The 17,777-nt window shown below is 41.8% G+C and overlaps 1 protein-coding gene across 4 annotated transcripts in view; it reads left to right on the forward strand.

Annotated features, from left to right (window-relative positions):
- Positions 1-16,705, forward strand: part of ADCY1 (adenylate cyclase 1) — a 175,123-nt gene extending 158,418 nt beyond the window's left edge. For 3 of the 4 annotated variants that reach the window (XR_015946466.1, XM_035101384.3, XM_088654458.1), the window contains exon 20: positions 72-16,705. Coding sequence is in view for 2 of the 4 variants with exons in the window: in XM_035101384.3 (XP_034957275.1) it covers positions 72-410 (339 nt within the window). In the remaining 2 variants the exon portion in view is untranslated. The remainder of the gene's footprint in view (positions 1-71) is intronic. The other variant, XR_015946465.1, reaches the window with a different exon arrangement.
- The last annotated feature ends 1,072 nt before the right edge of the window (positions 16,706-17,777 follow it).

Consider the following 17,777-nt stretch of genomic DNA (forward strand, 5'->3'; position numbering starts at 1 on the left):
ATATGGGCCACAAGCTTCAGTGCACCGTAGTGTAATATGTCACAAATGATTCTTGTTCCTTTTCTTCACAGGTTACAGAAGAAGTCCAGAGGATACTGAAGAGGTGCAGTTATGACTTTGTATGTCGGGGTAAAGTCAGTGTCAAAGGCAAAGGTGAAATGCTGACCTATTTCCTTGAGGGAAAGGCCAATGTAAGCAATTCGCTAACACGGTCAATAAACTTAGAGCGGAAAATGTACCCTTATGGGCGAGCAAACATTCAGACTAAACTGGGCACCATTAGCCCATCTATGTCCTCGTCTCCCAGCCTTTCAGCAAATGCCGTTGCTGGGACACTTCAAGCCCCGCCCACCCACGCCAATCTGACGCTGCACTATCTTCCCTCTGTGCCAGCCATAAAAGAGGCATGAGAACCATGAGGATTGTGGCTGGGCCATTGCAGTGATCACAGAGAGCAGAGTCACCTGGATTTTCACAAGGAAGCTGAAGACTACAGGATTTGGTGTCAACTAAGATGTCTACAATCCAACCAAAGAGAACTTGGGAACACCATATATGAATTTGTGGATCAAATAAGGGCTAGCAATTCTGTTAAGAAAAGTCTACTGCTGATTTTCTGAAGAAAAGGAATATTTTATCAGCAAATCTAAAGGGTAAATGAATTATCAGAAAAAGTCATGGTGAGACTGGCTGTGTGTGTGTGTGTGTGTGAGAGAGAGAGAGACAGAGACAGACAGGCAGGCAGGCAGGCAGGCAGACAGACAGACGGACAGAAAATGTCAAATTTTGGCAAATCCTGTCATTGGTGACTGTCAGTATTCATTCAGAAAACTATAAAAGCAATGCTGGAAATAATAGTGACACAGCACAGGTGAGAGAGACATCTAATGCACACATCTATATAAAAGTATTTATATATTTCCTATATTAAAATGGGAGAGGTTTATAGTTATAGAAAATTGACGTCCTGCAATGGCAAAGAGAGAGAATGCTCTTATAATCATATCCAGTGTGGTTGCATCTAAAATGTCTGTAGCTGATGTTTGAGGGAGGGCGTGTAAGGGCAAATGAGACATATCCGAGGTTTAAGGAAGCAGTGTAGAGTCCCTTCGCACAACATTTGGGGGGGGGGGACAAGAATTTTTTGGCAATTTAATATAGGAAGTAGCAAGTCCTCAGGTAAACAAATCTAATTCTTTAAAATATGTGTTTTTTCAAGTATTTAACAATGAGTCTTTGATCAGGCTACAGGTCGATTCACTGGAATCTATTGTAATAAATCAGAATCTAGCTATGTAAGACTTCATCCTCACTCTAGAGAAGCAGCTGCTGCGCTCTTAAGGGGTGGTCTGTGTGACTGGAGCTTCCAGGTGATTTCTGGGCTAAGCCTAACTTGCCTCTGGATAAATGCTGCAAAGTGGCAGGCCCAGGAATGCCAAGAGAGTCTTAAGGGAGGGTTTATGCCTTTTCAGCAGGTCAAACAGCTGGCCATTGGTACAGTCTTTCATTGGAAGCATTTGCCAACATATGCATTTAGGTGATTCAGTTCCACTGAATAGGAGAATTCTGCTCATGAACAGAATTTGGAACATTTGGATCTCTCCATATTGTTTGATGCCAGAGTTTTGCAGAACTCTGTTTCTGCGCAAGGGTTCCTCTCACCTGCCATCTGGAGATTCTCACTGGCAAACTTGGAGTGGAGACTTCATTTGTTTGTTTTTTAGATCAGATGTTTAACCTGATATTTTCATTGGGTGACTCAATAATGTACCAGCACATCTTTTTGCACAATATTGATCCGGGTGTCTTGAATGGAAGTAATATCTTTTCATAATAACATTGCAAATTTGACCTATTTAGGGGAATGTCAGCCCACAGGATGGGTTGTGTATGTTTGTGTGTTGCACATGGATGCATACTTTACCCATTTTCTGATCTCATGAGTATTACTTCATGCCATTGGGTGCGGCTCACCTGGGAAGCCCTATTAATACGAGAGAGATTTGCACAAGAGCAAAAGTTCTCCTTTGCAGCTCACACTTATTGCCACAGTACCCATGCTTGGCCTGTTTTTGCGCTTGCTCTTCAGTAAGATGGTTGCAGTAGATCAAATACCAGCAGGAGGTGCAAGGTCTGGGAGCCCAGAACCAGCTTCCCTGCTAAAGTGTGACTAGAGAGTGATTTGGAAACAGCAAGGGGAAGGGGCTCAACCCTTACCTTGCCCAGTGCCAATTTCTCCTGAGCCAGCTTTCCCTTGCTAGAGTCCGTTTTCCCCAGCGGACAACCTGGCAAGGAGAATATCCAGAGGTTGTTGTTTATATTTCCTCCTCCCCTGAACTGCATTTGTCTTAATCCCCATCAGCATTACGGTACTTACAGGAACTATAGTCTGGTTAGAAACAACTACCACTTTCTTTTTTTACTGTGAGGAAATGCCTCATGTTGTAGTTTGGCACATCTCAAGAACAGCTACATGAAACAACCTTTGGGAAACTTTCTTAATTGACTTTTAGTGAGTTATTTCTTGTATGCACAGGAAGTTGGAAGCAACAATGTGCTAAAACCAGTAGAATTCTAGCTAAAGCTGCTAAAAGATGTTGGAGAGCTTGGTGCAATAATTTGGTGTCTCAAAATAGTCTAGGGGCACCACCAAACTGCTCTCTTGCCTGGTTTCCATTCATTTCATTGGAGCTTTTCCAGAAGTTCTGGGTGAATCCACAGCTTTTGCCCACTTTTAGAACAGTCATTTCAGTCTGGTCATCATCTTGTTCATCTTAATTTCAAAATGCGTACGTCACTATTGCTAGCACAAACAGACTTCTGAAGTGGCTTATAACAATTGGATAGAACGACTGACACCTGTTTCATTGAGCTCTACGATGGGGTGTGTGAATATCTGGTCCCCCAGATGCTGGTGGACTGCAACTGACCTCATCGCTGGCCATTGGCTAGGCTGGCTCAGGGGAGTCCATGTTCCACATCCGTGATCTAGGACATGACAACTGTTACCTGGGGGTTAATACGAAGATCTGTTGTCAAATCAAGTCTTAGTTCCATTGAGCCAATATCACACCTCTGACATTATTTAAAATTGTTATATGGTGGATTTGGGGGAGCAAACATTTTCACTTCAAAAAAGGTTAATTTGTCGTCATCGCCCCCCCACAAAAATATGTTTCCTTTTCTCCCCAGTTTGGAATAAATTCCCCCCTTGGGTCAAAGATTTTATGGGGGAAGTGTAGAACTTCACATTGATAGTGCAGGGGAACGGGATAGTAATTCAGAGCAGCCAAGACACTACAGATCACAGGCAACAGAAGATAGACTCTGTCTATACAGTATATATCTTTACACACAAATGCTAGAAGCCTCTCAGCCAAGATGTTCTTAAGAGGATGGCATTAATGTAGAACATGTCTCTCTCTGGATATGAGCTCCCTAGGATGTGCAGGTGGTGTTGCTCAGTCCCTCAAAGAGGGCATGAAATCCAGCGAGGGGTAGGAAATGTTGCTGTGGCAAGTCTTCCACTACTCTCATGTAGGTGGGGCATTCATCTGTTCCAGTCACAACAAAGCAGTGACATTCCTCTCATTGCACTGCTGACTTCTTTCTTTTTTTCTGTTCTTTTTTTTAAAAAAGAATAATTTTCATACAATGCATAACAATATAACATTATTGTATATAGTTCCTGTAAAGGCTTACATAACAAAAACTTACATAACAAAGTCCATTTTTCTCCCCGAATCCTTCCCCCTCCCTTCCCACCCTCTTCCCTGGTCAGGCCTTCCTTCTTCAGATTTTTAGCCGTGTACACAGTCTATTCATTCGTGCTTGTATATTCGGGTTGGCTTCCCCCCTTTCTAGCCAGTTCCTGTAAAATGCCCACTTATTTGTGATTTTTTTTGGCATTTATTTCCCCATCTATCCTCTACCATTATCTGTGCAAATATTTCTGATTGCACGTATTCAAAAACATAGTCATTCCATTTTTCCATATTCCATTTAGTTTTTTCTTTCCATCTTCCATCCTAGAGCAACTGCCATTCCAGCTAAAATCATGATCTTATACAGCTCTTGGTTATTAGTTTTTACTTTATTATTTCCCAGTATTCCCCAAAATAGCAAGTCCCTATTAATTTTTATGTTCATTTGGAATAGTCCAGAAATTACCTTTATGATCTTTTGCCAATATTCCTTAACCAAGTTGCATTCCCAGCACATGTGTGAGTATAGTCCTTTTTCACGACCGCAATGCCAGCATTTGGGGCTAAACCAGGCACCCCCAAACTTTGGCCCTCCAGATGTTTTGGACTACAATTCCCATCTTCCCCGACCACTGGTCCTGTTAGCTAGGGATCATGGGAGTTGTAGGCCAAAACATCTGGAGGGCCGCAGTTTGGGGATGCCTGGGCTAAACCCTTTCACTATATACACCATTTGTGCCGATGTTCTATACCATTTTAGTAAAAAAAACTTCTACTTAATTCCTTATACTTTCCTATTTTAATATTGTTTATATTCTTCATCATTTCTTCTACTGTGTTTAAATGGATCGTACCTTCCTGCTCCCATTTGATCTGGATTATCCTTGCCATTCTGTCTTGTTTATATATCAGCCCTGCTATCCCTTTCTCTGTTATTTGTCTTTTGTTTAACACCATATCTATTTTCATTTCTGTCCTCATTGTATCAATTTTTCCTCAATTTGTAAAATCCCTGGTCTTCTAATTTATTCCACCATCCGGATTCCCTTTGACCCTTCTGCATATATTTTAATAGCATCCACCTTGAATATAATGGCATCCATTCCATGTTCCATTTTTTCCAAATTCCTAACCCAGTTTTTCTTGGGCCTATTGTCTTCTTCCAAGCCGTGTTGATGTCTCTATTAAATATCCCTTCTCTTCCTATTCCTTCGTTTATTTCGTTCTCCAGCCTGATCCATTTAATCCCATCTTTATATCCAATATCTATTAAGTTTTTTAATTGGAATGTTTCAAAATAAAGTTCTAAGTTCGGTATTCCCCATCCCCTCTCATCTTGCGGTGCATAATTTACTATGTCTGGGGTTCTCACTCTTTTGCTCCCAAATATCCAATTTTTAAATGCCTTATTCCATGTTTTAAACCGTATTTTCCTGATGGGTAGTGGAATTACTTGAAATAAGTATAACAATTTCGGTACTAGAAACATTTTCACTGCTCTCACCCTCCCTAGGGTGGATAAATTCTTATGTTTCCATGATTTTATATCCTTCTTAATCTTTCTCCAAGCTTCTTTGAATTTACATCTGGGATCCTTGCAATATTTTTAATAATGTTTACCCCCAAGTATTTAAATTTTTCCCTGTTGATATCCATCCTTGTCATTTTTGCAATTTCCTTCTTCTCCTCTTACATCCCAAAATAAAATTTCCAACTTCTCCAAGTTTACTCCCAATCCCGACTCCTCTTTAAAGTCCTTTAGGATTATCATAGGTTCTCTTATACCCTTGAGGGGGTTGGTAAATAATAACAGGATATCATCCGCATACATGTTTAACTTAATTTCTTCCTTCCCTTTCTTGTATCCTTTTATCCTTACAGAGTTTCGTATCCTGTCTGCCAGATACTCCATCCGCAATACAAATAGCAGTGGTGAGAGTGAACATCCTTGCTTAACTCCTCTTTGTATATTGATTGAACTGAAACCCCCTCATTCACACTGACTACTGCCTTCCCTTCTCTATACAATTCTCGAATTGCTTCCACAAAATTCTCTCCTAATCCTACCTCCCGCATGATATTCCACATATACACATCCAATTTTAAGACCACCAATTTTAAGGCCTTTGTCCCTACTTGTTAGCACATTTAGGACATTTCTTATAGGATGGTCTCTGTGTCTACCCTTGACAAATCCATATTGATCTTCCTTAATTATTTTGGGTAGTACCTGTTCCAGTCGTCTTGCCAGGATCTTAGTAAATATCTTAAAGTCTTGATTTAATAAGCTGATTGGTCTGTATGACCCCACCTCTGTAGGGTCCTTTTGTGGTTTTTCAATCACTACTATTTCAGCTAGTTTCCAGGTGTCTGGGGCTTTCCCCCCTTCTAAGATATTGTTGAATACTTTTTTTTTCATTTCTGAACCCAGGATATCAATTGTTTCCTTATAAAAGTCTACAGTGACTTCTTACTCTTGAATGATTTCACTACGTTCTCTATTTCTTCCAATGATATTTCCTCCTTCAGTCTTAATCTATCACTTTCTTCAATTTTAGACTCCAAGCTTTCCCTACTAATATTTTTATTTTCTTCTTTATATAGAGATTGATAAAACTCTGCAAATTCTTCCCTTATTTCTTGAGAGCTTTGTGGGAGTACATTCCTGCTGACTTCTTTCTTCACTATATAAATGATGAACTTACTTGTACTATTTCTTTCTCCATTTGGAGATTTATAACTCGGTGAGAGCAAGAAAATGTGGTCCTGTTCCCGTCCCGTCCCGTCCCGTCCCATCCCTCCCCCTCCGCCCCAGTTCAGGGCATGATGCATAATTATTAAAGTTGAAGAATTCTGCTGCAGGGAACTATACCAATACCTTTTGTTTTGTTAGGAATTTGTGGGTTTAAAACTTGGCTTTGGGCACATGTCATGGATGGCATAGAAAACATATCAGCTAGGAAGCTAGACAATAACAAGATCAAAACAACATCACCAGGCTCCACCCAGTCAAACTACCGAATGGCACTGGCTTAGTGGTGGGGCACCTTTTCTGGTGAGGAGACCCTACCTCCAGTTGTTGGAGGTCCAAAGAGCAGCACTGGCCTGTTGGAAAGCCCTTTTGCAAACAGCTCCCCGTGGAACCTATGAAAACCAGAGGTTTCAAGAGCAGCATGAGGCTCTTTGCAAAAGGGCTGGCCATTGGCTGCATGTACCTGATCCCAGCAGGAGAACTGAGCAGGATGTAACCAGTTAATCAGCAGTGGTTAAATCCTGCTGCTTTGACTACATGTATCAGTTCCCAGCTGGGAAAGTTGTGCTCGCAGCTGACACAGAATCAAGCCCCACCCCCACCCATCAGTTGTCATTGCAGCCCCCATCCAAGTGATTGGCAGGTGGGCATGGCTTAAATTTTTAGAGGCCCTGAGGGGCAAAACTGACACCCACCCACCCACGCACCCTTAATGGATCAAGACTCCTCACAAAGTGGCATGAAAATGTTTGCTTCCCCCATTTGGCTCATTTCTAATGGGAAAGATGACTTGGTGTGTGTGTGCTTCTCCGGTCCATGTCCTAAGAGAAAGCTTGTAATGCCTCATAAAGGAGCTGGTTCTTTCCTGCAGTGCATGGATGTGATTCCCATTTTAATGAAGTCAGAGCAAATAGATTCATAATGAGAGCAGCCATCTTCATTGAATATGGAATCATGTGAGCTGCTGTTTTAAAATACTGTCATTTGGCAAGCTATTTATTAGGGGTCTGTCAATAGCAAGCACAATATTTCACATGAGTTGCACAATTTTTCTCTTAATAAGGTATTTGTAATAATTAAAAGTCTTTCATTGGAGGTCTTTGGGGAAACTAATTGCAAACATTCCTGTGGTAACTTTTTTGTATTCTTATCTTGGAGATTCTGAACAGACATTGAGTTGCATTATTAGTTAAGTACTTGCACATTTGAATCAGCCACACATTAAAAAAGAAAATGATTCCAGTGCTGGGGATATTGAGGATTAAGTTTTGATTCCAAGGAGTTCCAAAATCTGCTGTTGGTCTTATATTTGAATGGTGAGAGTATGCATTAAAGGCAGGTTTGGGTTCACATCTTCTGCCTTGACAATACAGATGAGGAAATAACGCGAGGAAATAACAGTGTTATTTAGAAAGCCTATGGTGTGTGCCATGCCATCCGCCTCAGAGGCCAGGCTCACACACAAGCTCCTCAAAGCTCTTGTGCATGTAATGGAGGAGGGTGTGTGCCTTCCTTCCCCACTGGGTAGGGGAAGCAGTATGAGAAAGAAGAGCATTGTCTGGGCCCATCCACATGTCGGCTCCCTTTGTGCACAGCTTCCACCTCGCCACCTCTTAATAGCACAAATTGCACCTTGGCTTAAGCACTCATGTTGTACATTACATGAGTAATCATGTGGTAATCAATCCTTATTGTTGTTTAGCCCTAGGCTATTCCAAGTTAATGGTAAACAAATGGGATCTATACTTCTAAACGTATAAAGAGCAAAAGACTGATATGACAAACCAGGTCTCCCACAAGAGCCAATAACATGTGTAAAACATAACCCAAGTGTATAATTACATAATGCCCAGCATCTATTCGCATGGTGTGTGTGTGCGTGTGTGTGTGTGTGTGCGCTATACAATCTCATTCTGCCACCACATAAATAGAGCCCCATTTATGTGAATTGGTCCTAAGTACAGTGGCCCCTTGGTTCTCAAATTTAATATGTTCTGAAGTCCGTTCCAAAACCAAGGCATTCCAAAACCAAGGCACGCTTTCCCATAGAAAATAATGCAAAACAGATTAATCCATTCCAGACTTTAAAAAACAACCCTTAAAAAATTAACATGAATTTTACTATCTAACAAGACCATTAATCCATAAATTAAAGCAATAATAAATGTACTGCCCTATAAAATAAATAAGACAGTATTGTAGATGATAAAAATTAAAATTATTTTTTTTCTTACCTGCACTGATGATAGTCATTGTTTGGGTGGCGGGCTTTTATCCATTTCTGCAGTCACACAATCAATCAATCAATCAATCAATAAATAGCTGAACTGGGTTCCACACAGTCACAAAAAGAAATAAACCGGAAAAGCTTCAAAAACAAAAACACAAAATAAATATCAAAAACAAAAGCGCCAAACAAAAACAAAAGCGCCAAACAAAAACAAAAGCGCCAGAACAAAAGCGTTCTGGAAGTCCGTTTGACTTCCGAAATGTTTGAAAACCAAGGCGCAGCTTCTGATTGGTGCAAGTGCCCTGGAAACAATAGCCGACAGCTGCATTGGACGTTTGGCTTCCGAAAAATGTTCAAAAACCGAAACACGTACTTCTGGCTTTTCAGCGTTTGGGAACCAAGGTGTTTGAGAACCAAGGTACCACTGTAGGTGAAGTAAGCCCCCCCCCCTGCATTTAAAGCACCATAGTGTCCCTTTAAACAGTCATGGTGCTGAGAGTTCTTAGGACCCACCCCCTGCTAATTTACAATTCCCAGTGTGCTTCCACAACCCCCCTTCAGGAAATAAATTGTAGCTCTTGGGGAGCATGGAATAGGGGTCTCATACCAACTCCCAGCACCCGTAACAAACTACAGTTCCCACAATTCTTTTGGGGAAGCCTTGGCTGCTTAAAGTGGTATCCTAGCAGTTGCATGGTTGTGACTCTACAATCCAGTCTCAATCGCTGTCACTCGTTCAATTGCTTGACTTTAGTTAGTGTATGTACCAATTTGAGCAAGACTCTAAGGGTACAAAATGCATGTGAAATGGAGTGCAATGCCTCCACGGGAAGTTCCTGCACTGCACTGCCCCCAAGTCCAATCTTTGGATGTAATGTTCACATCACAGAATCAAATAGAATGCGAATAGGACACACACATGCACACACACACACACACACACACACACACACACACACACACAAGAAAGGCTTGGAGAGGAAACTTCCATTGCCTTGAACTCAGAGCAAAACTGGATCTCTAATCACATAAAATGGTAACCAAATCAAAATAAGGGATCTGTCCAGATCAAGTGAAGTACCACTTTTTTCTACCCTGGTGAGACCCCAACTGGAGTCCTGTGTCCAGTTCTGGGCACCACAATTTAAGGTGGACTTGGACAAACTGGAACATGTGCAGAGAGTGACAAAGATGATCAGGGGTCTGGAAACCAAGCCTTATGAGGAACAGTTGAAGGGGTTTGGGAGAGAAGACTAGGAGGTTATGGATTGTGGACTCTCCTTCCTTGGAGGTTTTCAAGCAGAGGCTGGATGGCCATCTGTCATGGATACTTTAGTTGAGATTCCTGCATTGCAGGGGGTTGGACTAGATGACCTCCGGGGTCCCTTCCACCCTATGGACCCAAAGTTTTAATGTCTCAGGTCCCTGAACTGCATTGGCGTAGGGCAGCAGTGGGGAAGCTCCTGTTTGTGGGACTAGGTGGGCTCAGTGGGGTCTTCATTCCACACTCTCCTTCTGTGCAATAAGCTGATCCTCATCCCTTGCAGGCCCATTGCCTTTGCAGTGGTGGTTTGATTGCTGGGCAAAGGCATGCATTGATTTCTAACCACATGGGCAAAGGAAAACATGGCTCAAGTGACTGGCAGCCTCAGGGCACCTGGGAAGCACCTCCTACCCCTAGCCTAGGGGCACGAGACCCCCGTGTGCGGTAATTGTTCAGTGGACCTTATTTGTGTTCAGAGCTGCACATTTAGGGTTTATGGGTATGGGATGTCATGCCTGGGAGGCCCTGTGCAAATGTTGCCTTCAATGCCTGGACCTACGCCCCACCCAGAGGCAATAAGCCCATTCAAGCGGGGCAGGGCAGGAGCAGCTCCAGTTTCTCACTGTACATGCTCTCTGTACTCTTAAGAGTCTCATCTGAACCAGCCTTAAAACATTAACCCAGCATTAGGAATCCAAATTCTTTTTCATTTCCAGTCCTAACCAGAGGACTATTTAGCCATAAATATTCTTTCAAGTTACAGTTTTATATTGTAGTGGCAAGTAACTTTTCAAATTTAAAATAAAACTGTATTATAACGCCTTATTTATTTTTAATCTTGTACACTATTACATATTGGCCTTTCATGTAGTCTTATTAATTAATATTTTATTTAAAGGATGTATGAAATTTTGTAAATACTCTTAGCTATGACAAGTTTGTTGCATGTAAACTACGAGTCTTTAAAAAGGCACACTTTTAACAGATGCTAATGGGTTTTTTTGTAAACAGAGGTTTTACCTGTGCATGAAGTTTATAAACACTTTTGCTTCTCTTCTGCAACCTACTTACTGCATGCCACTCATGCCTGACTTCAGTTTTTTTTTTAAAGTGAAAGAGTAAGTATCTTTCTAGATGTTTTTGACATATCAGTTTAACACATTGTTTCTAAGGCACTACTAGTTGCATGTGTATACTGCAAAGCAAACGTAAAATTACAAAGCAACACCACCTGCAATGTTCTGCCAACCTCAGTGTTGCTCTGTCTACAGTATACAGTATCTAAAATGTGCTCTCAGCATCTATGCTACCTTTGTTTATTAGAAGCAATAAACTAAACTCCATATACTGTTGTGTGTGTGCGTGTGTGTGTGCGTGTGTGTGTATGTGTATATGTATATATACACATACACACATACACATTCAGTACTGATTGTTATCTTGTTTGACTTGATGGTATAAGTAAATGTTTGATTGATTTTGGGAAATCCCCAAATGCCAGAGCACACAATTGTCTCTGTCTGTAGTCATGAGGCTGCTTTGGGGTCTGCCCCCACGTCTGCTGGTCCCGTGCCTAGGAAGCCTGGGTTCAACTGCTCCTTTCCCAAGGAAAACCTGCTCTTGAGGGATAGACCAGAACAAATGGCAGTTGGGGAGATGGGGACCCCAATTGCCATTTTGCTCCACTTGAGTGATAAAGAGCGGTTTGCCTCAGGGTGAGAAGCAGTGGGACAAGAGGATGTGTGGGTGAAGCCTTGGACTGAGACCACTGTTTTGTCTATCCCAAACACTCTCATTGGCAGCAATTCCCCCAAGTTCTCAAGCAGGAGTCTTTTCTCGTGCTGCTCCCTCGGCCCTTCAAGTTAGGAATTTTGGATCAAATGAAGCTGACCTGCAGCAGGTCAGGTCATTCACTTCAATGTTTGGCAGCAGCCTCCGATTCCCCCCAGCTCTGCTACCTACATTTACCTGGAGATGTCAAGGATTGCACCTGGTAGCCTCTGCATGCAATGCATGGACTCTACCACTAAGCTATGGGCTTCCCCCCACCCCCATGGAAAGATGGCGAGTTTGCCCTCCAAGGCTGTGGGCCTTGCAGGTCCTGCAAGACGGACCTTGAGGTAGGAAGGTCAAGGTCTTAGTTCCATCAAGCTGCAAGCAGGCAGAACTGCATTGAAGAAAATGGGGAGGGGGAGAAATAGCTCCATTTAAGTTACCCAAATGCTTGTGTAAGTGGTAATAATTGTTACTAGTTGTTGTATCCGCGATACAAAATATATGAAGAAATTGTTTTCGGATGTTATAGATTGCTGAATATACTTTTGAGTCAATGCCTTATTTCTTTGATTCATACAGTTCCAAAATGAACTGTGGTACCAAAAATGAAGCGCTGTGCTGAACTGGGGGGTTTAAAAATAATACCAGATTTTCATTTTGCCTTTTCTTTCCTTTGCTTTCTGGGAGTTTTCTAAATAAACTTCAGGACTTCAATCTCAGTCATGCTTCTGAACATGTATGTCTCAGTAAGTGGGCATGCTATAGTCCCAAGCACTTCCAGTTAAACCAGAAACAACACTTCCAGTTATTGCTCCTGAGGTTCCTCCTAATGTCATTTACAATGATAATATGATAGCAGGATGTCCTGATGAACAAAATTTTGCTATTCAAAAGTTGTCATTCATTTTCTTACAAGGAGGGTTTGGATACCCAGAAGTATGATATACAAATGCAAATATGCCGTTAATTGTGGTGATGGATATTATTTCCTTAAATTTTAAGTTTTATTACACAACTTGCTTGTTTTGTTTGCTTATTTTGTTTGAAAAATGCAAAAAGAGCAAAGCAAGCCCAATTTATTAAAATGGTAGTATCTGAATATCTGAATCTAGTATGGAATAACAAATGTATTAGGATGTCAGTAATATAATGTGACCAGAACAGAATGCAGGTGGAAAGCCTGTTTAATACCCAGAGGCATAACAGCCAGAGAGTGTGAATTTGCAAAACTTACTATAATGGGAGCCTAAAAATTTAGCTAAATCTGTTCCCTTGAAGAATGGCTATATAACATATTATTTTCTTTTTCTTGTATAAATGTGACATGCTAGGGCCATCAGAACATACCAACCTATAGTGACAGAGCAACGATTAAAAGCTTTCCCAAGCTCACACAGGGATATTCTAACATTACCACTTCCCTGCTCTCTCAATCTGCACCATTCTGACAACAGTTACCGTATTTTTCACTCCATAAGATGCACCTGACCAAAAGACGCACCTAATTTTTTAGAGGAGGAAAGTCCTGTTTTTTTGGGGATCAACTCAAAGTTGTGCAGCTTCTTGCAGCTTCTTTTGCAAATGGGAAAAGCCCCATTTTGGGGGGATCAGCTCACAGTTGTGCAGTTTTTTTGCAAAGGAAAAAGCTCCATTTTTTTTAGCATCAGCTCAAAGGTGTGCAGCTTCTTTTGCAAATGAGAAAAGCCCCATTTTTGGGTGGATCAGCTCAGTTGTGCAGTTTTTTTTGCAAAGGGGGAAGCTCCATTTTTTGAGCATCAGCTCACAGTTCTGCAGCTTTTTTGCAAAGGGGGAAAGCTCCATTTTTGAGGATCAGCTCAAAGTTGCTGAGCTTACCTTGCAAAGAAAAAAAATCCTGTTTTATGGGGTTCAACTCACAGTTCTGCATTTTCTTTAGGAAAGGAAAGGGAGCCATTTCTACAGTTTCCAGACAGATAATCTAATCAGCCAGTCACATGTCGCTGCAGCCTCCATCTGCAGAACATTTAACAATGGAGGCCTGGACAGTCAGAATGGCCACAATGAGGTCAGCTAATGGTTCTGGTAGAACTAGTCTAGAGGGAGAGGATGGGAAAGGAAGAAGAGACATGGAAAGGAATAAACTCAGGAAGAACTTTCTGACAGTAAGAGCAGTTCAACAGGGGAGCAGACACCTTTGGAAGGTGGTGGACTCTCCTTCCTTGGAGGTTTTTATGCAGAGGTTGAGTGGTCATCTGTCATGGATGCTTCAGCCGAGATTCCTGCATTGCAAGGGGTTGGACTAGAAGACCCTCGGGATCCCTTCCAACTCTATAATTCTATGATAATATAAAATATAGAGGGGGTGTTGATAAGAGGCTGTAAAAAGTAATATAAAGCTTGGTTTCCCTCCCCACATGGAATTGGGATTCAAAGCAGCTTGCAGCATTTAAAAACATCAGTTATAAAATACAGAATAATTAAGAACAGTGTACGGTAGTTAAAACCAATAATTCGTTCTTTCCCAGCAAATGTGCTTATAAGCAGGTTACCAGAAAGAAGCTCTGTTTTACGCCAGCAGTCAGGTTGGTGCTATGATCTAAGTGAGTTTTTAAAATCAGGAATTGCACATGCTCAGAGTATTTCTTCAACAAGATTGATCTTTTTTAGATTTTTGCTCCAGCATATCAGGAATGCAGGAGCTGCTGTGAAGTAGGGAATGGAGGTGCATAGACAAGAAAAGTCAGTTGTGTGTTTCACAACCACAGGATCCAACTCCTAGGGGCCAGAGGGTCTAAAGTTGTGCCCCCCAACATCAATAAGGCTGTCTAGTCCCAGGTCTAAAACTACCTGCCTGGGCCACTGAGAGGAATCCCAGCCTGTCTGTCCAGGTGGAAATCAAGGGCATCTTCTCATCCCCCCCCCCATTAGTTTTTACAAAACTCTTAAGATAGTAGTAAGAAATGAGGAGCCCGAAGGGCATGTGAATTGCAGGTGGTTGTAGCTCCATGTAAATCCATACATGCATTTAAATAATAAACACATAAACATACAGAGAGTTGACTGTGTGCATTCAAGGTATGAAAAAATTAAAATTCCATAATTATAAACTTGAAAGAAGTGAGCTCCAGATCTTAAGCTTTTAGAAGGCACTATAAAAAGCTTCTGCACAAGCACCTTTAGATTTCTGAAGAAAATAATGGCATTGTTTTGAAGACTTACTTTGATTTGTAAAACATATTTGCCAGATTGACATTCCTAGGGCAGCTGGAAGGATGTGTCTGCACCAAAGCAGTGAGCATCCGGTTAAGTTGAGAGGCAGTTTATGTTACAGAACCAACCAGCAAACCTGTCTTGGAGGTGTCACTTCAGCTTGCAGGTAGCTTTGTATGTTAAGTGATGTTTGTTTTAGATGTGGGAGATTTCAAACGTGCAGGTGGCCCCCTCCCTCCACTGCCCGAGTGGCTCAATTCAGACAAAGTTTTACCACTTGGGGCTTCTCCCCACTTCTGCATGCCCCCTGGCTAGAAACCACAGATCTCCAAGAGCTTTTCTGTTTGACCCGCCGCCACTTTCCCTGAGAAAATCCTCTGTTTACTGCTGAACTGGAACAAGCATCAATCTGCAGAAAAACTCAGTGATGTTTGTTCTGCAGGAAAAGCGGGTTTCTCCCGAGGGGGGAGCAGCAGGACAAGTGGAAGCATGGATGAGCCGTTGATTCTGCTGAGGATATACTATAAACCGTCTTGCTGAATTTGGTCTTACTGAGAGTTGGCTCCTTGGCACACAAAGTGAGCCATAGCTATGCCTGAGTCCCCTCAGGGAAAGCTTTGTCCCCTGGGGTGCCCCTTCCCCAGTCCTGCTCCTGCTGCACCACGCAGAGCCAAGCCATGGCTTAGGGCTGTGGACACATCAAAGCATATTCAAAACACCTTCTTTCCCTCAAAGAATTCTGGGCCCTGTCGTTTACCCCTCAGAGAGTTGCAGTTTCCAGCAACTCTTAACAAACTGGAGTGCTCAGGATTCTTTGAGGGAAGGAATCTCTCTGTGTGTGCTTTAGAGGCGCAGTGTGCTGTGCATGCAGCCGCAGCGTTATGCCTGAATCTGGGCTCATGGTTTGCCACTCTCCAAACAAACCACAATCTGCAACAAAGTTTTGTTCTTGGCTTGCCAAGGGAGACAGGATGAAATCGTTTGCTAAACCAGGCAGCGTGGCGGCAGCAGGTTTGGAGGAGGAATGCAGTGGCCATGGGCTTTACTGCAAGTCCCTCTATGCAAGTCCCTTCCCCTTGAGCCATGGCTCAGTTTCATGTTATGTGTGAACTTGTTTCATGCCATCATGCTCTTTCAGCATTCTTGATCTTGATAAAGGAGGTTTAGATCCTGGGGTCTACTTCCCTCTGAATTCAATGGATGACAATTATCATTTATTTTGATGTGCTGAGATCTGGTCCATTATGTTACAAATATCCTAATAGATTTTAAAAACAAAAAGTGAAACCCTCACTGCTTCAGGCCTATGCTAATTGCAGCACAGTGACTTGTATATTTTTTTTCCAGCAATGAAAAGCATCTTCCAAGAGTTAAGCAGAGGTTTGGAGTAAGGCAAACACTGCTGAAATCTTTCCTCGGTGTCACTTTTCCCACTTAAATGTGCACACCCCCAACAGCTTTTTTTAATCAAAGAGGGGAAAATATATTCTTTTCAGTACAATAACTTAACACTGGGTAACTTGGAATGAGAAATTTGCATAAATAATACGGGTCTCTTTTTATGTATATAAAACATTGTAGAGTATCTTCCAGTCTTTTTCAGGAATGTTGAGTTGAAAAGAGCAATGGAATATTTGCCCTGTTTTTATGTTGGGGGGGGGGGAGAAGTGAGTGGATTGAAATGTTAAATTTGTGAATGTACATTTCTTACTGCAACTTTTATACTGAGTGTTTGCACAATTATCATTTCTGGAATTTAATTAATAAAGGAAACAAATTGCTTGAATAAATATGGCTGAAGTTTATTTTATCAACATTGTGCTTGCTAACCCTGTTGAGCCTGCAGCCCAAAATAGCACTCTGTTGTTGCAGAACTTGAACAGAGTAAATCTTGTCCTTTCTTAACTGTTGCTCTGTGTGCACAAAATCCAACCACCTCCCATTCTTGGTACTTTTTTACTTTTGTGAAAGCTGAAAAATTGCTCTAGAAATGTTTTGCAATTTCACTGGGGTCTCACTACAGTCCAAATGGCCCAAAGTCACCTTGGAGAAACACTGTTGTTTAGCCCCTTCAACAAGGGCAAACTCATCTTTTCATAATGGCAACAGAACGTCTACATCCCTTACCTCACCACAAACCAAATGGTTTTCAATTGTGTCATTACTACCTTTGTGCCAGAGAGAAGGTCTTTGGAGCATCAGAGGGTTTTCTCACCAGCAGAAATGGCATCAGTCTTCCACAGGGAATTCCTGGACTCATTCTCTATAGCAAAACTTGATTTGCCAAGAAGTGTTTGCTTTTTGGGAAGGCCTGGGGGGGGGGGATGGAAAAGTTGGAAAAACCAGGTTTTTCCAGTTTTTCCCAAATGCCTTTTTTTTTCTGGAGGAAAATACAGTGGAACCTCAGTTTACGAACACCTCGGTTTACGATTTTTTGGTTTACGAATGCTGCGGACCCATCTGGAATGGATTAATTCACTTTACATTACTTTCAATGGGAAAGTTCGCTTCAGTTTATGAACGCTTCAGTTTATGAACAGACTTCCGGAACCAATTGTGTTCATAAACCGAGGTACCGCTGTATAATATAGTTTGAATATTCCACACACTTTCCCCCAATTTTTCCAGGAAAAAAAATGGCTTTGGGGAAAAAACAGGAAAAAAACTGGGTTTTCCCCAGTTTTTTCCCAGGCCTGTCCATCAGATGTCCTTCTCTGAAACATCACAGCCTACCCAGTCTAATGAGGCTTGGTGAATAAGTCCCAAAATGAAAACAAAATCTGCTGAGTGGATGTCCTCAATGGAAAGTCCAGGTAATGCTAACCTTAACTGAATTGGATGTTGCAGTCGATTCTCCTTCAC

This window comes from Zootoca vivipara, chromosome 11 (assembly GCF_965207765.1).
Source record: "Zootoca vivipara chromosome 11, rZooViv2.hap1.1, whole genome shotgun sequence".
Classification (NCBI taxonomy): Eukaryota; Metazoa; Chordata; class Lepidosauria; order Squamata; family Lacertidae; genus Zootoca; species Zootoca vivipara.